This window comes from Sebastes umbrosus, chromosome 15, assembly GCF_015220745.1.
Source record: "Sebastes umbrosus isolate fSebUmb1 chromosome 15, fSebUmb1.pri, whole genome shotgun sequence".
Classification (NCBI taxonomy): Eukaryota; Metazoa; Chordata; class Actinopteri; order Perciformes; family Sebastidae; genus Sebastes; species Sebastes umbrosus.
Genome location: NC_051283.1, coordinates 25,189,124 through 25,209,275, shown reverse-complemented (window position 1 = coordinate 25,209,275; position 20,152 = coordinate 25,189,124). Strand labels below are relative to the sequence as shown.

At 42.6% G+C, this 20,152-nt stretch overlaps 1 protein-coding gene across 1 annotated transcript in view; it reads left to right on the top strand.

Annotated features, from left to right (window-relative positions):
• LOC119503019 (ephrin type-A receptor 7-like) overlaps positions 1-20,152 on the top strand; it is a 184,901-nt gene that overhangs the window by 140,490 nt on the left and 24,259 nt on the right. The window contains exons 6-9 of the mRNA XM_037794439.1: positions 2,379-2,503; positions 6,709-6,985; positions 9,048-9,156; positions 19,363-19,418. Coding sequence (XP_037650367.1) covers positions 2,379-2,503; positions 6,709-6,985; positions 9,048-9,156; positions 19,363-19,418 — 567 coding nt within the window. The remainder of the gene's footprint in view (positions 1-2,378; positions 2,504-6,708; positions 6,986-9,047; positions 9,157-19,362; positions 19,419-20,152) is intronic.

Sequence of the window (20,152 nt, the reverse complement as noted above, 5' to 3'; positions counted from 1 at the left end):
AAATAATTCAACAAATTACAAGGAATTGGTTAAAAGATGATTTTATTATATCCAAATGGACGAATGAAATGTATGGAATGAAAAAAATAACCATCAAGTTCGTATCTTTGAAGAAACACATGGAAAATGGGTGATTCGCATCATTCACATATTTGCGTGAGTTGACATTTTTCAACTAAAGCAAGAAATTCACGTGACGCTGTGTCACAAAAGCCTATCAGCATTGAGATTCTCCTGCTGTCGACACTGACGTCCTGATGTCGTTGAATCAGAGATGGAGGGCAAACTTACTGTGGTTGTTTGCAGGCACCCAGAGCTACGATAGTACATCATATCTGTACAGAGACCAGACGAAACTCTGTGTATAAACCACATACTGTCTACGGTATAAACAACAATGTCGATGCCTTATTTATGTCTAGATGACTTTATCTTGAGTGTTGATGGAGCAGCTGCATAGCCCGACTCTGATCGATCCAAGCTCCATTCAGAAAACAACCATTTTAAAAGTTGTTTGCTTGTCGTCTTGCAGACAGACCTGACAAAGCATGAATTCAGACTTTTTACAAATCCACATCATGATGTTGTTATTTCGGCATCCTTTTGATCTGTTTATTGCATTTAAATCACAGCGCAGTCTGTTTATTTTGGGTTCATACCTCAGTAGCAACGTGTGGCTTGCTAGATACAATCAGTGCAATGGCACTGTATGTGAATACAGCTCGTTGAAATTCACACAGCACCGCCGGGTGATGTTATGAACCCAAACACGACGGCGTTTGGTTTTCCTACATATCTGGGATTTCCACAACATGTACAAAGCAGCAGGTGCAGTGGTTATTTCTTCCACGGTTGATGGTGGAAAGAAAAGTTGTTGGCATCTATGGAGCAAGTAATATGTATGAACACAAACGACCCCGACAGTCCAACTCTTACGATTAAAGCGAGGCGAAAATTCGCTTTGCTCTTGGTGTGAACGCAACGTAAGACGATTGCGTGTGTGTATCTATGCTACCCGGTTGTTGTTTCTTTCTTTATTGGTATAATGTACCCTCTGACTTGAATTTATCTGTCAACTATATCCTATGAATTGATATTTTATGTTATCAGTTATTTGATCTCCTTTTTTTTTTTTCTGCCGTTTTATTTTATTATTATTTTTCGTATACTCTGCAACTATATCATCTTAAAATGAAAAAAAAGAAAACCCTGAGGCTCATTTATTTTTGAATTATATTGAAAGGCGTTTAAGTAAGTGGAAAACAGCAATAATTATCATCCAGTATAAAAAGAGATGACAGGAAACACCCCTTCCTCTCCCCTGCCACTAAACTTAACTCTAATGCTCTTAATGGCAGCGCTCCTCCCAAACATAAAGGCCTTTTGACGAAGCTAACTGCACCCCTTTATTTTCCTTAGGAGTTTGGAGTGACAACCCATTTAGCTACTTCATTATACATGGCATAATTAGCACTTAAGCAAGAGTGGGTGGTGCTTGCTGAGTATCCTATTATGTGCTGCCTGTCACTTGTTGACAGAGAAACAAAGAACTGGTCTTTTTCCTCAGTAATGTGATTGTTTGCTCAGCGTGCCCGCGTCATTACACACCGCATCTACATTTTGGAGGGCTTTAGTATGGTATAATTCATCTTCAATTTTGCTTACCCTCTGTTGTGATCAATAAGAGATGAAATATCTGTCAGGATCAATTTCACTGCCGCTCTCCTAGATTGAGTCAGAAAAAGTTCTGAGGTCAGTTTAATTGCAGAGACTCGGAGAGGAAAACAGGGGAGTCCAGATTAAGAGCGTCACCATCCGTTAGTCTCGTGTCGATACAGACTTGTCAGTCAATCCATATCTGTATTGATCTATTGTCAGTCCCAATGTACCGACCCGGACTCTGGTTAATGCCACACACACACACACACACTGAAACAGACAAAGAAACGTACGCAGTGTTTGCCCATTCATGGAGTGCGATGAAGTTGTCTGCTCTGACACAGCTCGGCTTCAATAATTAATCCGTTACCTCTCTGTTACCTACTCTTGTCCTTGTTCTTTCACTCCCTTTGTTCCTCTCCTCTCCTTACATCCCTGTTGGACTTCCCCCCCAACTGTCCTCTTATTCCCATAATCCACGTTTGCTCCTTCTTTTGCTCTCTCACATCAGATGAATACAGTAGGGCATACTGTATGCTTTCTGGCACAATATCCTCCTTGAAAGAGAATTGACCGTACTCCTCCCTTGACCTTTGCCCACACAGTCAAGCTTGGTGTAAAAACTGGAAATACAGGAGAGTAGTAGGGTTGTATTTATATTGAATGAGACTGGAATCCCCAAACTCATCTCTCTTCTTTCTCTCTTCTCGTCTTTGTAGCACCATCTCTGATCAGCGAGCTGCGAGCGGAGAAGATCGAGCAGAAGAGCATGACCCTGGTGTGGAGGCAGCCGTCTTACCCAAATATCAGCCGCACCGAGTATGAGGTCAAATACTATGAGAAGGTAAATACACTGGTACATCACAATCTGACCACATCATTGTTTTTCACTGCTGTTTTTCTGCAACATCACTCACCAATACTTCTATATACAACGAACTACAACACGGCCGATGTGAGGCATACGGCTTATTAATTAAACACTGGTATCGGGTATCGGGTCAGATACTGTGCTCATGTACTCGTACTCGCAAAACGGCTCCGATACAACGGCACCGATACCACTTTAAGGCAGCGTGACGATAACTTCTCGTCACCATCTCTCGGGTCCTATCGCACGCGCTCACGCTCCACCTCCCCGACGGTGCGGGCGAGACGGGCTGGTGGTGCGTCCGTCCCGCGGGGCCAGGATCCCACCTCAGCCCTTACTTTCATTGCCCCACGGGGTTTTGCTTGCACCCTCTGACTCGTGCGTGCGTTAGACTCCTTGGTCTGTGTTTCAAGACGGGTCGGGTGGGTTGCAGACATCGCCGCAGACCCCTGGCGCCTTTTACGTTGGCCGAGCCCCGGCGATTGGGGCACACTAAGGACAGTCCGCCCCGGTGACACTTTGGCCACGGCCCCAGGGAAGCACCTTCACCCCGAGCCTTTCCAAGCTGACCTAGAGCTGGTCGTGGCACACCGCTTCATATGCGGGACTCCCCAACCTGCCATGTGTCGCTCACACCCTCCAGCTGGCTGTTAACGAGGGTCTTTTGGCACCGAGAAGTACTCGTATCGGTTCTTGGTATCGGCGAGTACCCAAATGTAGGTACTTGTACTTGTACTCGGTGTGAAAAAAAGTGGTATCGGTGCATCCCTACTGGTATCGGATCGGTACTCAGTATCGGGCGATACCCGAAGCCCAGATATTGGTATCGTGACTGAAAAAGTCGGATTGGTGCATCTCTATTTTAAACTCTCAAATATCAGAATCGGACTTGAGCATCTGCTTGTTTCCTTTTCCTTTGGTGCACCATGCTAATTTGTCAGTTCATGATGAGTGATACTCAACGTACGTACACTGATGATGAAAAGTTTAAGGAGAATCTGTAGAAACTTACCACAAAGTGAACGAAGGGAAGTGATATACTGACTTTTGTTGTGTGAGGACCAATCAGAGGTGTTATTTTTACAACCCTTTCCATGAGATTAAATAATCGTCTTGAACAGCTAACTACTGAGGTGTGGTTAAAAAAAATCACATCTTTTTTTAGTGCATTTCAAGGCCCAATTATGTACAACCCTGAATCCGTATTACTGCCACATTTTCTTTTGCTTTTATGGATAACCACTGTAATTTCATCGGCCTCATCACGCTCATTTAACACAGCACTTAGTCAGATTGTGGCCGCCCCGTCAACAAGCCATAGTCTTCACAGTAAATCTGTCATGCACGTAAACCGCAGCTGTCACGCTCACACTTCTTCCATTTTCATACGCTGCGTTTTTTTCTCTGGCAACGCCAGGTCTTTGTGTGTTGGGCTGTGTCACACTCGCACCCATTTTCACACCTCCCTCTCTTCTCTATGCTTCACCATATTTAATAAAGCCCTGCGCCTCGCTGATCTACTCCCACGGCTTTAGGGGGGGAAAAAAAGAGGGGAAGATTTAGAGGAGGGATGGGTGAGGAAAGAGAGGAGATAACAAGAGGTATACAGTACATTTTGAAAGAATGATGTGCCTGTGTGATAACTGAGGGAGAGAGAAAAGGTTAGAGAAGGTATTAGGGACAGATGACTTGGTGGAAAGATGCTTGTAAGAGCACAGTGATAGAAAGAAATGAATAAAGAGGCGTTGTGGAGAAAAGCAGAATGAGGGAGGCGGATGAATGGAGAGAGAGTAAAGGATAGATGGAGAATAACTGAGAGTGAGACAGGGAAATTGGTGACAGGCCATGAAATGAAAAGGCAATACAACCACACTGCAGCAAAGAGCCTATTAAAGTATGAAATATAGCTTTGCTTAGTCAGTGCATCGCCTTTCTCCTCCTTCTCTTTTTTATCATTTATTTATGGGCCCACACAGTGCCTACTGATATTTCTTAAATCACTTGTTAAACATTTGATAACACTGACTTATTTAAATGTGTTTAATCTGGATCACACACATTGTCGACCGCAGTAATGACCAACAATGGTGATGACTAATCATGATTAATTCACCGTTTATTCATAACTTGATATTACGAAGCATCATCTCTGACTCCGTTGTTGTTTTCCTCCCACCGCTCGTTTTCTTCTCCATCCTCCTCTGTCCATCTCTTCTCTGTGTCACATACTATATTAGTTCACTCCACAGGGGCCACTCATTATAGAGTAGCTAGCTGCCATTCTCTCTCTCAGTTAAGCTCTCTTTGTCTCATTCTGCCTGCGTCTTACACTCTGACGTTCGTTCTGCTTTTTTTATCCTCTCTTCGTGTAACGCTATTCTTGGACGTTAAAAAAAAAAGCAATAAGGATCATGCAAGTAGCATTGTGCACATTCAAAAACACACTTTCATTATGACTATAGACATCTTTTCTGCAAACATGATGATGTATAGCCTACCTGTGGGCAGGACACACTCTCAGGGACCGCAAGTGTTGAGGTACGTTCACATCAAGTGCAAAGCGAGCTTTTCGTGCGGCAGGATTACATACAAAGTCAATGCAAATCAAGAGGCGAATAGACACAAGCCTATCAGCGTTGAGATTCTCCTCCTGTCATCAATGACGTTGTGACGTTGTTGAATCAGAAATGGAGGGCAAACTTACTGTGGTTGTTTGTGGTCACCCAGAGCTATGATAGAACCTCATATTTGTACAAACTAAGTGTTTAAATATATGTGTATACATCACATACTGTCTACGGTATAAACAACAATGTTGCTGCTGTATTTATATCTATATGACTTTATCCTGAGTGTTGATGGAGCTGCCGCATAGCCCGGCACTGATCGATCCAAACTCCATTCAGAAAACAAGCATTTTAGAAGTTGTTTGCTTGTCGTCTTGCAGACAGACCTGACAAAGCATGAATTCAGACTTTTTACAAATAAACATCATTATGTAGTTATTTCGGCATCATTTTTGATCCTTCTATTGCACACAGCACAATCTGTTTATTTTGGGTTCATACTGCAGTAGCGACGCGCAGATGCGACCCAGACACGATGGCGTTTGGTTTTCCATGTTGTTGACTTCCGCAACAGTGGTTATTTCTTTCGTGTTTGATGGCGGAAATGGTGGAAATAAAAGTTTTTGGTATCTCTGGAGACAAGCCCCTTCTCCTCTCGTGCGGCTAACGCGAATGAACACAAATGATGCCGGCGGTCCAACTCGCGTGAGTAAAGCGCTCTTGGTGTGAATGCGACATTAGCGTTAAGACAAACTTGTCAAAAAGAGTCTTACAATATCGGCAAAGCTTTTCAGAGATGGAGAGGAAATGTTGCTAATAGTTTATATCGATCACTTCTGGCACCCAACAACACAGCAAGATGACACTTCTGATGTGTAACTTTAGTCTACTACTCTGAAGTGATTGGTACCTCCAGTCTTTTTTTTGTTTTTCCTCAAGCTAACACTGCAACGTGATCACGACGTCGGCTGTAAACGGGGCTATTAAATCTGATTTATCATCAAAGCTGTTTATAGAAGCTCAAAGTCAGTTGAAGTGATCTTATTGATATGCAGACGCATGACCTGCAGTGATACAATAAGGACTATTTGTTGAAACGGATCGCACCAAACATCAAAACATATCAGACAACGAGTGGCGTAATTATGTAAATGCGTCATCTATTCACTGACCCCAGTGTGTCCACTTGTGTGAGTGAGTCATTCTCACAGAGAGAAGCAAATGAGCACCATCTCTGATGTATTTCCTAAAGACCTCTCTAATGAATAGAGCTTTTATTACCGTCTGGCTTTTTTTTTCAACATCTATTTCCAAAGCGCAGAGTGATACTTCTTTATTGTTATAGAAGTCTAACTCCTCAGCTTGTTCTGGCAAACTGTCTGAAAACTTTTGTCTGTCTCTTTGAAACACTGTTCCGCCGTCTCTATAAGTGAAACATTACCCCCTTGATTTGGTTACAGAATGGTCTCGCACGGCTCCCAGCGTCACAAACTGTGCCATGGAAATGAACAAGGCACCTCACAAATGGATTCCACCTACTCGTCTCACTCCTCCTCTCTTTTCTTCGTCGTCTTCTCCGTCTCTCACTTTTTGCTTTTTCTGTCTCCGCAGGAACAAAAGGATCAGAGTTATTCTACTGTGAAGACCGCCGCCACACGGATCAGTGTCAACAACCTCAAACCCGGCACCACATACGTCTTCCTCATCCGGCCTTTCTCCACGCCGGCTCCCTCCTCATCCCTGTCCTCCTCTCCTCTGTCATCATCCTCTGCCTCCTCCTCGTCTACTTCCTCTTCATCATCCTCCTCTTCCTCGTCGTCCTCCTCTTCGCCGCCCATCGACTACGGAGCGTACAGCGCTCCCCTGGAGCTGCAGACACTTGGCGAGTGTGAGTAGCCGTTTTACGCCTCCTCCTTCTCCTCCTCACTTTCTCTTCACTCCCTCCTCTCAGCACCACCAGGCAGACTGGGACGGGGGGTTTGTGTTGTGTAGGCACCTGGCCAGCCCACACAATGAAGCGTGCTGCTAGAGTGAGAGAGATAGGGATGTGACTGTGTCTAGGATTATGTGTGAAGACGCAAGATTCTACCAGTAAGCTGTGAAACGGTTCTTCTTTGTGTAATACCGTGTCCCTTGTGTCACCTCGAGGTCTGGTTGGGTGTGTTAATGCGTGTGTATGTGTGTTTCATGCCTCGTACTCCTCATGAATCTTTTGTTTTGAACCTTCTATTTACCCAGGAAAGGGATTTGTTGAGCGCAACTCACCCGAGAGCTGCCCCCGCGCAACCACTGTCTTCCACAGTTGGCCAAAGACCAGCTCCACCAAAGATTATTTATTTGTTTTTTCAAGCGAACGGGGTCTCGCACTTCTTTGTTTCGCTTTAGGGTGAGGGCTCTCGGTTGCACAGTAACTTTTTTTTGGACGATGCATATTCAATATTGCTTCATTTGCCTCAGGCCAGATCAAGAGTCAAATGAGTGAGGACCTGACACACTCACAAGGCAGCAACACAGCAGCCTCTAGTGGCCGCGTACAAAACACAGGCGTGCAAACAGATTCTAAACAACATTAGCAGCACATTATCATTAATCTTTCAAGTGAATTATGCATTAAGCAAGTACTGTAGAAGTATTTGTAGGTTGATTGTAAGCGAACAATAAGAGTTGGCAGGTGCACAGCTACAATACAGAGGGGAACATGAATGTTCTTTAGTAAGTGTTTGAAGATAATTAATGGTTACTGCATGTTGTGTTGTGTCCCGAGATAGAAAGTATTGCAGATCTGTTGAGGTTCAAATTGATTATTTTGATCTTGGAAAAAGCAGGTGACAACATTATTGCTGTTTCTGATTGTACAAGTAATTACAAGGTCAATAACAACCTCAACTTTTAAACCAACATGGACGAGAAGTACTTAAATTGCTTATAAAAAAAATCTACAATTCTATGTCAACTGGCAAACTTTAGTGAAGCAGTGTATGCAAACGCTTTTCAAATGGGAGGTTCAATGTAATATTAATCGTGAGGGGGAGGTCGTGGCTATCGAAAATAGGAAAACATCAGTTTACCCTCCACTCTAATCAACCTCTCCTGTGAAATTCATCTGGCCCTGAAGGTCACCGCCTTATTATTTGATATCATCTCCTGTTCTTCTTGGCACCTAAAATATACCAACACTTCCTCATACCATAACGACAGAAAAAGTTTGCCAATGACTCCCAAAAAAACATATGAGGCGTTGGAGGGTACCAGCAACAGGCGTTGCAGTTTTAAACTCGTGGTTAATGTGAACTGAAACAAAACTACTTGGTTAGGTTTAGGAAAAGATCACTGTTTGGGTATAAATAAGTATGTTTGTTACTTAGGTTACGTACGTGATGCAAGTTTAGTACGTTACATACGTGACATAGGCAAAGTTAAGTATGTTAACTTACATACGTAAGTCCCACAGGACATGAACAGCGACTCCTGGGTCAAAGTCCTGTGTTTGTTTGACCCCTCCATCCACCCCGACCTCCTCCATACAGTGATTTTTTAGCTCTTTATGCTTCGTCGCCTGACATTCTCCTTTGCTCCCGTCATTTACTATGACCATTAGAGGTTGCCGCCCAACAATAAACTTAAATATGGGTCTTAATCGTAGACTGTATGAAAGAAGTGGAGGTAGCCACCGTGACGTCACCCATTGGTTTGTGGACTACGAACTACGGTTTTGAGGAGTTAGTGACCAGATAGCCCTACACTAACGCTAGCACTAGCCTGCTAGCACCCTGCTTTATGGTCTATTTGACTCTAAATGGGACCATAATTTACTAAATGAACATCATGCTGCATTGAAGAAGACTTGAATCTAGCGATTGAGACCACCTAAGTGTTGCACACCCATTTCAGTTAAGGTGTTTTCTTTTGTTTTGTTCATATGTGTAATCCGTGTGTTTGCTTATTTACAGTGGCATTGGCGTCCAGCGAACAGAGTCCGGTGGTGATCATCGTCGTGGTGTCCGTGGCCGCCCTGATCATGCTGCTGTCCATGGGGGTGGGCCTGCTCATCTGGAGGAGGTAGATATGCATTCACAGACGAAAAACACGCATAATCCACCATACACTTCCCGTGGCTCATTCTGTCTTTCTCTAATACCCTCAGCATGTAGCACAAACACGCACTGACACGCACATGTGTACAAACACTCACCATCAAACTCAATCACAGATCCAGTCAACTGTCACACGATACTCTGTCATAATCCAGATTACAGTAATCCAGTGACGGGAGGAAGTCCCTCTGTGAAAGGAACGTGCAGCGGCGGCGAGCGAGAGAATGGCTGAAATGACATGATAACCAGTTACACTGATCGTTTAATATGCAACATAAAGAAGTCAGCTGGATAATGGTGCTGTCTGCGTCGGGGGGGAACGTTGGCAGGGTCAGAACCTTCTTTGATAATTTTCTTGGCTAGGAGTTCATAGTTCTTGCTATCTAATTAGTTTTCACATCGAGAAGTGGGAATTGTGAAACAGCAAAGAAGATGAGAGCGAGGTTAAAGCGGTGTCTCTTGCATAACAGCTGACGCATGGTTTACTCAGTATGCCTTTCAAAACTCTTTAGTGCTTCTTACGACAAGAGTGAACAGTCCAAATTCATTATTTCACCACATTTTGAAAAAAAGATCTTAAGATGGCAAGAGACAACTAAAGCATTTAACTTCAAGCATATGGTCGGAGTTGCCCGTAACCACAATGACCTCTACTATTACCGTGACCTAATTTTTCAGCGTACTGCTCAGTCTTATTAAATCAAGATTCTTTCAATTGGGAGAGTGTTGCGGTGGCGGGAAGTGATCATTTAGAGCAGTGTAAGAATGTTTATTTCTAATTTAAAGTGGCAAAATTAGGTCAAGCAAGCCAATACGTGTTATGATATGGTGTTAAAAACTAGAGTAAAGTAGGACAGTTTAAAGATACGCCCCCATTATTTAAAACATGAATGATTTTTGCGGCCTCACTGGACGTTGCTACACATTTTCCAGCAATTACAGCATTGTTGCTACAGTAGTACCTCAGAATAAACTGAAGAGTGAAGCAACTACAAAAGAGACAACCAACAGAATTTTGTGTTGTGCTTAAAGCCGGGGTAGGAAGTTTATGTTCGGTATCATTGGGCAAAGACTTCTGCACCACCTCATGGCTCTGTTTTCAGGCTTTAAAAAAATCTAGCCAGTGACGGGAGACTTTGGCCAATCACTGGTCATTTCAGAGAGAGATTTCCTATTGGCTGCATGTCCCTTCAGATGGTGAACGCCTGATTCAAGGGCAGAAAATCCTACAGGAAAAGTTGTTATGCCAGCATTGGTAATAACTACCTACACTGCAGAGCAACCCCAGAACAGGAAGACGGACTTATAAATGAGAGAGTCTGACAATATCGACAAACAACTCTGGATTCGGTTATTAGTGCATTTTACAACTTCAAAAAAAATTATCTGCTGAGTTACAGACGTCTTTTTGGGCCCAATGGCATCACTTGACCGTCACGGAAGTTGTAGTTCCACCGTTTGGCCACTACGAAAATTTGCTTCAAAGCCTGTCGCTCTTCCAAGCCCCCAGCTTGACTTAGCCACAGATATGAGGTAACGGCTACCGAAGGCTGAAGGCTAAACTACCAGCAACATTTTCTCTCTCTAGGGGAGAGCTGCAGGATGAGCGCTGTATTTTCAAATTATGGTGTTTTTTTTTTTTTTTGCCTTTTCCAGATAACTACCTACCCTCGGCTACCACTTCAATTACAATATTCTGAAAGGTTATTATGGAATTTTTGCCCAATGACGCCAAAAATAAACTGCCTACCCTGGCTTTAAGAGTGACCATTCAACACCATGTTAGACTACTTAAAAAAAAATGCGTTTGGAGCTAAATTGGGAATCATTGCAGGCAGGCGTCCGATATAATACTACAGACAATATAGACAAAAATTGAATAATAATTGAAAGCCTTGTTTTTACTTTTGTCTGTCTTTACGGAAAGTATCACATAAATAAATTCATCTTTTGAAGATTATGATCCTACTAAACTGAAAGTCACTCACAATCGAACGTCAGCCTGATACTCAATACATTCCTTCAATTCAATGCTGCCATTCTGCATCATCTGTGGCGCTTTAATGCATATTTTATTGTCTTGTTTATTGCACTGAGTATATCTTTCCATATACTTGCATGTTTTATTCAGCTGAGGAAGATAAACGGGGTGAGAGTGCATTCCTGCTCGCCGTTCCAACCACTTCGCTCTCTGACTCCTGTCCAACTCTATATTCTGCCAGCTTCGCCTCACACACGCCCACACGGATACAGTCCACACACACACACACACACACACGCTTACACATTATATAGTGTTCACTCCATCACACATGCAAGCACATACGTAGGGAGCACACATATCTACTCCCACACAGCTACACACATGGCCAGAAAACATTTTCATTTCATTTGGCTGACATTCAATTGATATCTGTCCGGGGAGATTTTGTTGGATACATTGTGAAAGCATTTGTTTGTGTGCATCCTTTTGTTCTCTCCTCTGCACGCACACACACACACACACACACAGATCTACATCGGTGCCACCTCTCATCCGGATAAATCAAAGCAGGCCTTTTCCACGTGTACACCTACCTCTATAAAGAGGGGATTGTGATATAGAGACCACCAGACCAATTCGACACAGACACAAACGGTCCAATGATGGAGTCAATCGGGTGTAGAAATGGCTTCTATTCACTACCAGGGGCGCCATACAAACTGGCGCTGTCAGTCAAACATCTTTAAAGGAATATATGGAAATAAATATACACACAGCACTGCAGTAGAAATACACAAAATATGGGAAAAAATGTGTCTCTCACATACACACACGAGTATTTAAACACACTGTTGCTTTGAGGGAAGGCAGCGTCATCCCCTCACGCACAGCCTCCAAATTAATAATAATGCTTATCTCTCTCTCCTTTATTTCCATCACTGCATTCATTGAAAGTGGTCTCCATTGTTCATCGCTGCTGGACCATTAACTTGCTCGTCATGTTTTGCATAGAGACAAAGAGGGAATGGCTTGATGCCTCAATTACCATGCTCTCGTGTTTGCAAAGGCAAGCCAGCTCCCGGCCACAGCTGGAGGGGTCTCGGTTACATCGATCTGCCTGCTCGCACAGACACATGCAAATGAGTCCCACTGCACACACACACATACACACACACACACACACATAAAAGCACGGACACGGGCGGTCGCACGCATTTAAGGCACGCATTCATGGAAACCACACTTCATCACAAAAGCTGGCTTAAAGCCGAGATGAAATGAAAAATGCCTTTTAACCTTTTGAGAACACATCCCCGGTCATATTGTGCACCTATTTAACAATGTATGCAAAAAGCAATGACAAAAGAAATCACATTCTTTGTATTTTTATATCACAATCCAATCATCTTTTCTTCCTGTAAAACAACATATGACAGTTTTTCCTCCCCAAAATTTAGTGCAAGTTTGGAGCGCTATTGATTAATATTCACTCTAGCTTTAAAACTGAGCCCGCTACAACCTAAAAAATGCAAGTTGCGTTAAAGAAATTAGTGACATTAAAGCAAATTTGCGTTAATACATTATTTTCGTGTTAACTTTGACAGCCCTAGTTAAAGCACATTTCTTGGTGAACTCATAGATTGTTCAGAGATTCGCCGGTCATGTTAGAAGTCAAGTGAAATAACACCCAAAACATCCAGTGCAGCATTATGCACATAATGGTAGCAACATATTATTCAATAAGAATAATGTGGGGAATAAACACTAAGGAAAAATTATGATGGAACAAAAAAAGGAATGAGTACTTTGTGTTTTCGTCTCTTTGATACCTTATCTTGACACACACACACAGTGTCCATTGGTGCCTGACAGACTTTGATAGAGCCGGAGTTCCAGGGCATCGCCCAAACATTCTCCAGGAAGCCCAAGCTTGACTGGTCAGTGCGGGGATTGTTTACCCTTCACTGGCCACACCACCAGTGTGCCTGTGTGTGTCTTCGGATTGAGTGTGTATGTCTATGTCTTGTGAGTGAGTAACAAGTTATCAGCAGCGGGAGATGGAGAGGGGATCAAGAAGAAAGGAAGAAGCTGGAAGTAAAGCAGAGGGTCATTTCATAGGGCCATTGACTCTCTCAAAAATAGTGGGGGAAAAAATGAGACGAGGGAGAGATGGGCAGGCCAAGAGAAAAGGTCCCAAGCACTGTGTTGTAGTTTCCTGCGTGTCTCGTACAGATCAGTGCTTTCATGTATCATGAAAGCCCCCCAACCAGCAGACGGAGAACATGTTCCATATTAAATGTGAAACCTGTCGTTCCAAAGGGCTCCGCATCAGTTTTGGAAATATCTTGCCATTTATTATTCATAAGTCACATATGAATAAGTCATTACTTTATTTGTAAGTATGGACCTGATATTGATTCTTAACCCAAACCTAAAAGTATAATGTCTTTACCTTTTGTGCAAGAAAAATAACAAACAGCTCCCAGCAATAGAAGAAAATAAAGGTGTTCACCCACTTTGAATGTTATGAACCGGTTGGCGTTATCAACGATTATCAGCCTCATAGGTATGGGTTAAAAAAAGGGCCTGCTACACCTACTAGTAGGTTCAGAAGGCTGTTATCATCTATTCACATGGTTGATCAACGATACAAATACAAAAAGACGACGTCGACCTTTATTGGTCGTAGTAATTATGGCGGGAGCAAAGGAGGAAGTCAGGTGACGTAGTGTTGAGGGGCAAAGTCCCTTCCCTTCCATTGGACCCCATGGGACCTTATTTTGGAAACAATATGTACGGTAGTCAACGACGAGAGACAGATATGTTTTGATCCTGTTTGAATTCCACCATGAATCACACATATGATGTTTGTCAATATAAAAGATAATTTTGCAAGTCAAGAAAGTCACAGTTCGTCGTAGGTTTGTCGTAGTATCATTTAGTTTTGTTTGAAACCGCTAATTGAACTACATCTGTGGTCTCGCACACTACACTATAAAACATTATCTTACCTGATGAGTTTTATCCAGAGAGTCCTGGTCTTTTTATCAGCCGGGAAGTGAATGAACGAGTGAGACCCGTTGCTTTTGTGAGTACGACCCAGTACGAAACACACAGGCATCATAGCTTCAGAGAGAGAGAGACCTCACTTATGCAACTTTTGGGTGTGTAGTCTTTCTAATTACGTATTTTCACAGTCTGTTACTTCAGCAGTTTTACAACAAAATGCGACTTTCTGGATCAGCAAAAAAATGGCAAGGCGATGGGGGACAATGGATGGATCAAACAGGACTTTCACTCAGGAAACCTCTGTTAGTGTCTCGTGTGAAACAAAAAGTCAATGTTGACTTATTTTACTGTACTTTTTGTTAAGTAACTTACGTGCTTCACTAATGCCAAGTTACGTACCAAACTTATTTTAACCCAAACCATGATCTTTCCGTGAACCTAACCAAGTAGTTTTGTTGCTAAAACCTTAAGTTGTTTTGTTTCAATTTACAACATTAAGTTTCACTTTCACAGTGTGGTAGGTGCAGTTTGGCCGGTGGGTACGTAATGTAATCGGTGTGTGCCCGACCACCGTTGAACACCGACAAGCCTACTGATAACGCCCATTCAATCGGCTGATAACATTCAAAATAGGTGCGTTGTCACCGTTTTGAATCTTATAAACCAGATTCATACAAATGGATAAAAGGTATGATGGATGAAAGTTAAAGTGGCTTTTATGAAATTCCCCAATGTTCCATGTATTTTCCCTGCATACCTTTCTGCTGGCCTAATTTTTTTCTCTGCTTCGCTTTCACCTGTCATCTAGGATTCTATTCCTGCTGTCTCACCTATTATACATATTTCCATAACTGCATTTTTATTTTAGAGGAGGAGAATTCAGGTAGGGAGAGGAAAGAGCAGGCAGTGAATAGGCTTCATTTACATGGCATCCGTTCCTTTTCTTCTGCTTTAATGTTCTTGAGCTCGTGCTTGTACTTGAAAATGAGCAAAAAATGTTCCATTGTGATGCAGAGTGTAAAAGTAGATAAGGCTATAGTGCTAATTCTGTCAGCCCAAATCATGGTGACAACTTTTTATGGGATTTGTTGACGCTAACAAAAATGTAGAGTTAAGTTTTATATTGCTACGCAGACAGTTGGAGAGAAAATATATGACTTTATCATTTTTGGTAAATCTACCCTTCCCATTAATTACAGTTATGCATTCAAAATGAAATGTATTTTCAAGATTCTCCAAAGGACAAAGACTAAAAACTAAGATGCAGATACTTGCCAAATTTAACATTTGATGAGGCTGAGCTGACAGTGACAGAATTTGGCTAGAATCTTCAGTGTTTTGGCATCCACACATTGCTTTCTGCCATCTGGTTCTTCAGAAGTGTGATATTTCAAAATTGGTCCAGAATTCTCATCAAAAGCATAAAATTGGAACCAATTTAGCAAAGAATTTACGGCAGGATACATTTTCAAAATAGAGAATGTATGTTTTCATAGTATAGCTGATCTATGAATATTTTATCATTTTTGCATGTTTTCTTGGCGGCATCCTTCATGGATAACCAAATGATTAGAATGATTAGATTTTGGAGAAAGAAATCAATCCAAAGTTGTGTTGACTGAACGTCTTTTAAAGTAATGAAAAGAGCCAGAATTGACATTGGCACCCCCCCTTCCCCTCCCTTCCCTTGTTTTTTTCCCAGCAGCGTCTGCTCGAGCTCCTCCAATGTAACTCCTGCTAGCGTGGTGCTGCTTTCGACCTCCTTCTCCACTCTTCCTCCTCCTCCTCCTCTTCTCTCTCCTCTTCCTCCCTTCACACAGCTGATGCCCAGGTACACTGGCATGCCTGCACTCCCCCCCTCTTCCCCCACTCTTTCCCTCCCCCACCTTTTCATTTCCCCCCCAGTTGTCCTGCCATCTCTCCTCCACCTCTGCGCTTCTTTTTCTTCTTCCTCAAGCTTCCACTCCAAGAGAATGATAATAAGCCAATCTCCCTTTTTCTTCCCCTTTTTTTTGTCAATCCGTTTGGCCCAATTTCATATCGGTGCCGCGCTCTACCACAATATGAAATGATCTTGAATATGTGATGGAGAGTGTTACCGTTGAATTCATAACCAAAAAAGAAGCCACTCTCCAAAAAGAACTGCTTTGCATCTGCTTTTTCATTTTTGTCACATCTGTGACATTTCAAAAGAAGTAATGGAAATGGAATCAAGTCATGCGACTTTGCCTTCATGCAGCCCTGCCAATTATTATTTTTTTCTTCCTTATTTCCTTTCTCCAAGGCTTAGTTGCCCCCTTGTCTCCTCACGTCCTTCACATCACTTGACTTGTCCCCTTAAATCTATTATTTCTGTTTGCTTTTTTGTTCAGTTGTCCTTATCCTAACTACAGTTTCCACCACTGTCTTGCGTCCTTAATCTCCAGCAGCCTTTCTTTCCCTGCACTCCTCACTACCATCCTTTCCTCCTCTCTCTGCTTCCTCCTCTGCCCCTCACCGTGTACTACATGGGCTATTCTGTGTGCCTCTTCAACTATGTCTCCTTCCTTGCATACCCTTCTGCCCAATTATCCTCTTATCCGTAACCTCCTATTTTCTTGTCACTTCCTCTGCCTCCCCGTCTCCCGACTTCCTCGCATTTCTTTCTCAATGATTTATCCCCTGCTTTGCCCTCATCCTCTTGTCATGTTAACCATTTGCTCCCTTACCTCTCTTTCCTGCCCCCTTAGGTCTCTTCTTGCATCTTGTTTCTCCTGGTACCGCCATGCCCTCCGTCCTCATCTCCTCCCTCCACCCCCTCGCTCCCTTTCCGCTGTGCTCTCTTATCTATTCATTCTTGTCTCTTCTCCCCTGTCTGGTATCTCCTGCCCTGAGGATCTGTGCTGCATGTGTCTGCTGGTGTGTTTTGACAGACAGGGTCCTGACCTTGTCTCAGACCCTGCTGCTGCACAGTCTGAGGGATGTGTCAGCCTATCACGTCTCCCCATGCAAACACTCACATGCAAAAACCCTCCCTTCCCACAAACGCACACATTTGCGCGTGCATGTGCATAACCCTGCACATGCATACACGTAAAGAACACACACATGATTGAAACACACAACGTTGGTCCATGAGGCTCTCTGTGAACTCCCTCTCAGCTTGTGCACCGGTTTTGTGTGAAGTGCTGATGTGTTCTGACATTCGCATTAACGCACGGCTCCCTGAGCAGATATTATATTCCACTCAGACACACACACGCACACACACACACACGTCCGTTGACACACGCATGGACGACCTCACCCGTTGACTTTCCCGTGCACAGACTGAGCACCTCGATGTCATCGATCAAAGCTCAATTACCAGACTCTCCCTGCTGTCTATAACCCCTGAAAACATGGTTACACAATAATTATGTTCCACGTTCACTTGTTGATATGATGCTTGCGGATATAAACACACAAGGTCGAAGGTTTCATTTCAGCATTAGAGGGGGCATATATTAAGCTGTGGGTCATCCCCCAGGAGATTTTGAGCGTCGAACATGTAATTTCCTGCATTCTGGTGAATTTTTATGCATCAATTTGTGGTGGAAATGTCTTTTATTTATGTAAAGGGAAATATAAAAATACAATGCAGTAAGGTTCTCAGGCATTCTGTACTGCTTTCAAATATTTATTCACCTGTAGATCAACTTTTCTCTTTTAATGTTATCTCTGCTGAGTTAACCCACATGTAGGCATGGTTCACTCATCCCTTCTCTTTCGTGTTCTCTTTAAATGTGCATATGGCACCTTTTTACCCCAATGATATAATTCATTTTAATTAATTTATAAACCCAGCAGGCTGTTCTCATACACTGTTCATAGTTACTAAAAGTAATGCACTGTAATCCGTATATATTCAACAAAATCTATTCATATGTAATCAAAATAGGCTAATGGATGAGCTAATGCAAAACATGAAGCATAAAGTAGTAGTAAGGTGGAGCTCAGAAATGGAGGACCAACTTGTTCATTTGTAACAACAACGCAAGCGTTTATTTAACACGTCTCCATGACTTCATCCAGCCATCCTTCGTGAATTTTCAGTACAAAGTTGTGCAAAAAATGAAGTACTATTCTTAATTTAATGAGAATAAAGTCATAATATTTCAAGAAAAAAGTTGTAATATTATGACAATGAAATTGCAATTTAACGAGAATAAAGTCACAATATTTTAAGAAAAAAAATCTACAATTTGATTTAAACGCATATGCAGTTAATATAAAATTAGAGGCTGGGACAATTTTAGGTATTCTGAAAAGTGGTAGGGACATACCCTACCATAAATTCCGCCCATGTAAACACATGTCATAAACCTCACTGTATATAAACTAAAATGCTGCAAAGAGGAAAACCCCAGTGTTTATGACCTTGTATTTCCATACATGTCTGGGATATATTTAGATTATATTTAATCAGCACCCTGTTTGTTAGAAGAACCTCTGATGTACTGAAGACTTTCTTCAATTCCTTGGCTGTATCCCTCTTGTCTTGTTTTTCATCCCTCTCTCTAATCCAAGTAAGCATGGTGCTGGCCATCCAGAGTGCCTGTTCATCACTTGTTTAATCTCTCACTTACAGTATGTGTGTGTTTCTCTGGATTGTGTGTGTGCGTGCGTGCGTGTGTGCGCAAAGAGCCAAGTTTTTCCCTCTAAGCCGTAAAGCCATCAGCAGTCAGATCATAGAGAGCTCTTTCCTCTTTAGACCCCATGTGGTTCGCAAGGGATGAGAGATAACAGTGTGTGCACATGCGTGTAGAAAGCACCGCTGTCCGCGTGTGTGTGTTCATCTCTTTCATAAAAACTCCATCAGGGCGAAACAACAATAGCGTATCAATTCCCGGCCTATCGGTGTGTATCTGTGACTCGCTCAGTCAAATCAGGCAGGATTTCCACTTATTCAGCCTCAGATCCGTTCTGTTGCTCATCAGCGCCGTCGCATCAGGGGTCTTTCTGAATGCCTCTCTCCGTATCCTTTCCATCTCCACCGTCAATACTCTTGTCTTCTCTCATCTCACAGTTTTTGCACATTCCATTATAATCTATCGCGTTGCAAGATAAACAGCGTCTGATGCTCTGCTTTGTTTGTGTCTACCAACTGGGGAAAAAAAACCCACTGTCTGATGTCTTTTCTTTTGTTTCTCTTCGCAGACAATGCGGCTACAGCAAAGCTTCTCAAGAGGGAGACGAGGAACTTTACTTCCAGTGTAAGTGACAGCGGAGATCGCTTTATTATCACAGATATGTGTGTTAACTGTTGGTGTTGATGATCAAACTCTGAGGATAGGGGGAGGAATCTGTCATACATGATTTGTCCTTCCTATTCCATGTGCTGGAATCATAGAAAGAGAGTCGGAGTAGAACGGACATTCACGTTCAAATCAACGTAGCAGGATGTGTCAGAGCAGCGGCCAAGTTTGCCTTTAGGGTTTTCTGCCAGAAATCACCTTAGGTTTAGGCAACTAACCTACTTGGTTAGGTTTAGGAAAAGTACACGGGTACTTTCGCAAAAAGTCAAGGCCCCCTTTTGGTGGAAAGAAAACCAAATATCACATAGATGTCGATGCAATTTGACGTATGTTTGGATTGTAATTTTGACAAGTTTGTATGCTATTCATCTCTTGTTATACAATATGTCTCATAATTATTTTGCGGTCTTGCCTGAACCTGAGTGTTTGTGATACCTTAATAAATTAAGGTTGATTGCCATCATGTCCCTTCGGTCTTCCCCCGTCCGACACAGTGGCCAGATATCGCTTATCCAGACATCAAAGCAAAGTGTTGTCAGCACAAATCCAACCTGTTAATAACCAACTGTTTGATCTATAGGCTGAGATTTAGTTGGAGACGACTGGTATAACGTTAATGTATGACTGTATTACTGCATCAGCCTCCCACTCAAGCTAACGTTAGGTAGCCATCCTAGTCACTGTTACAGCAT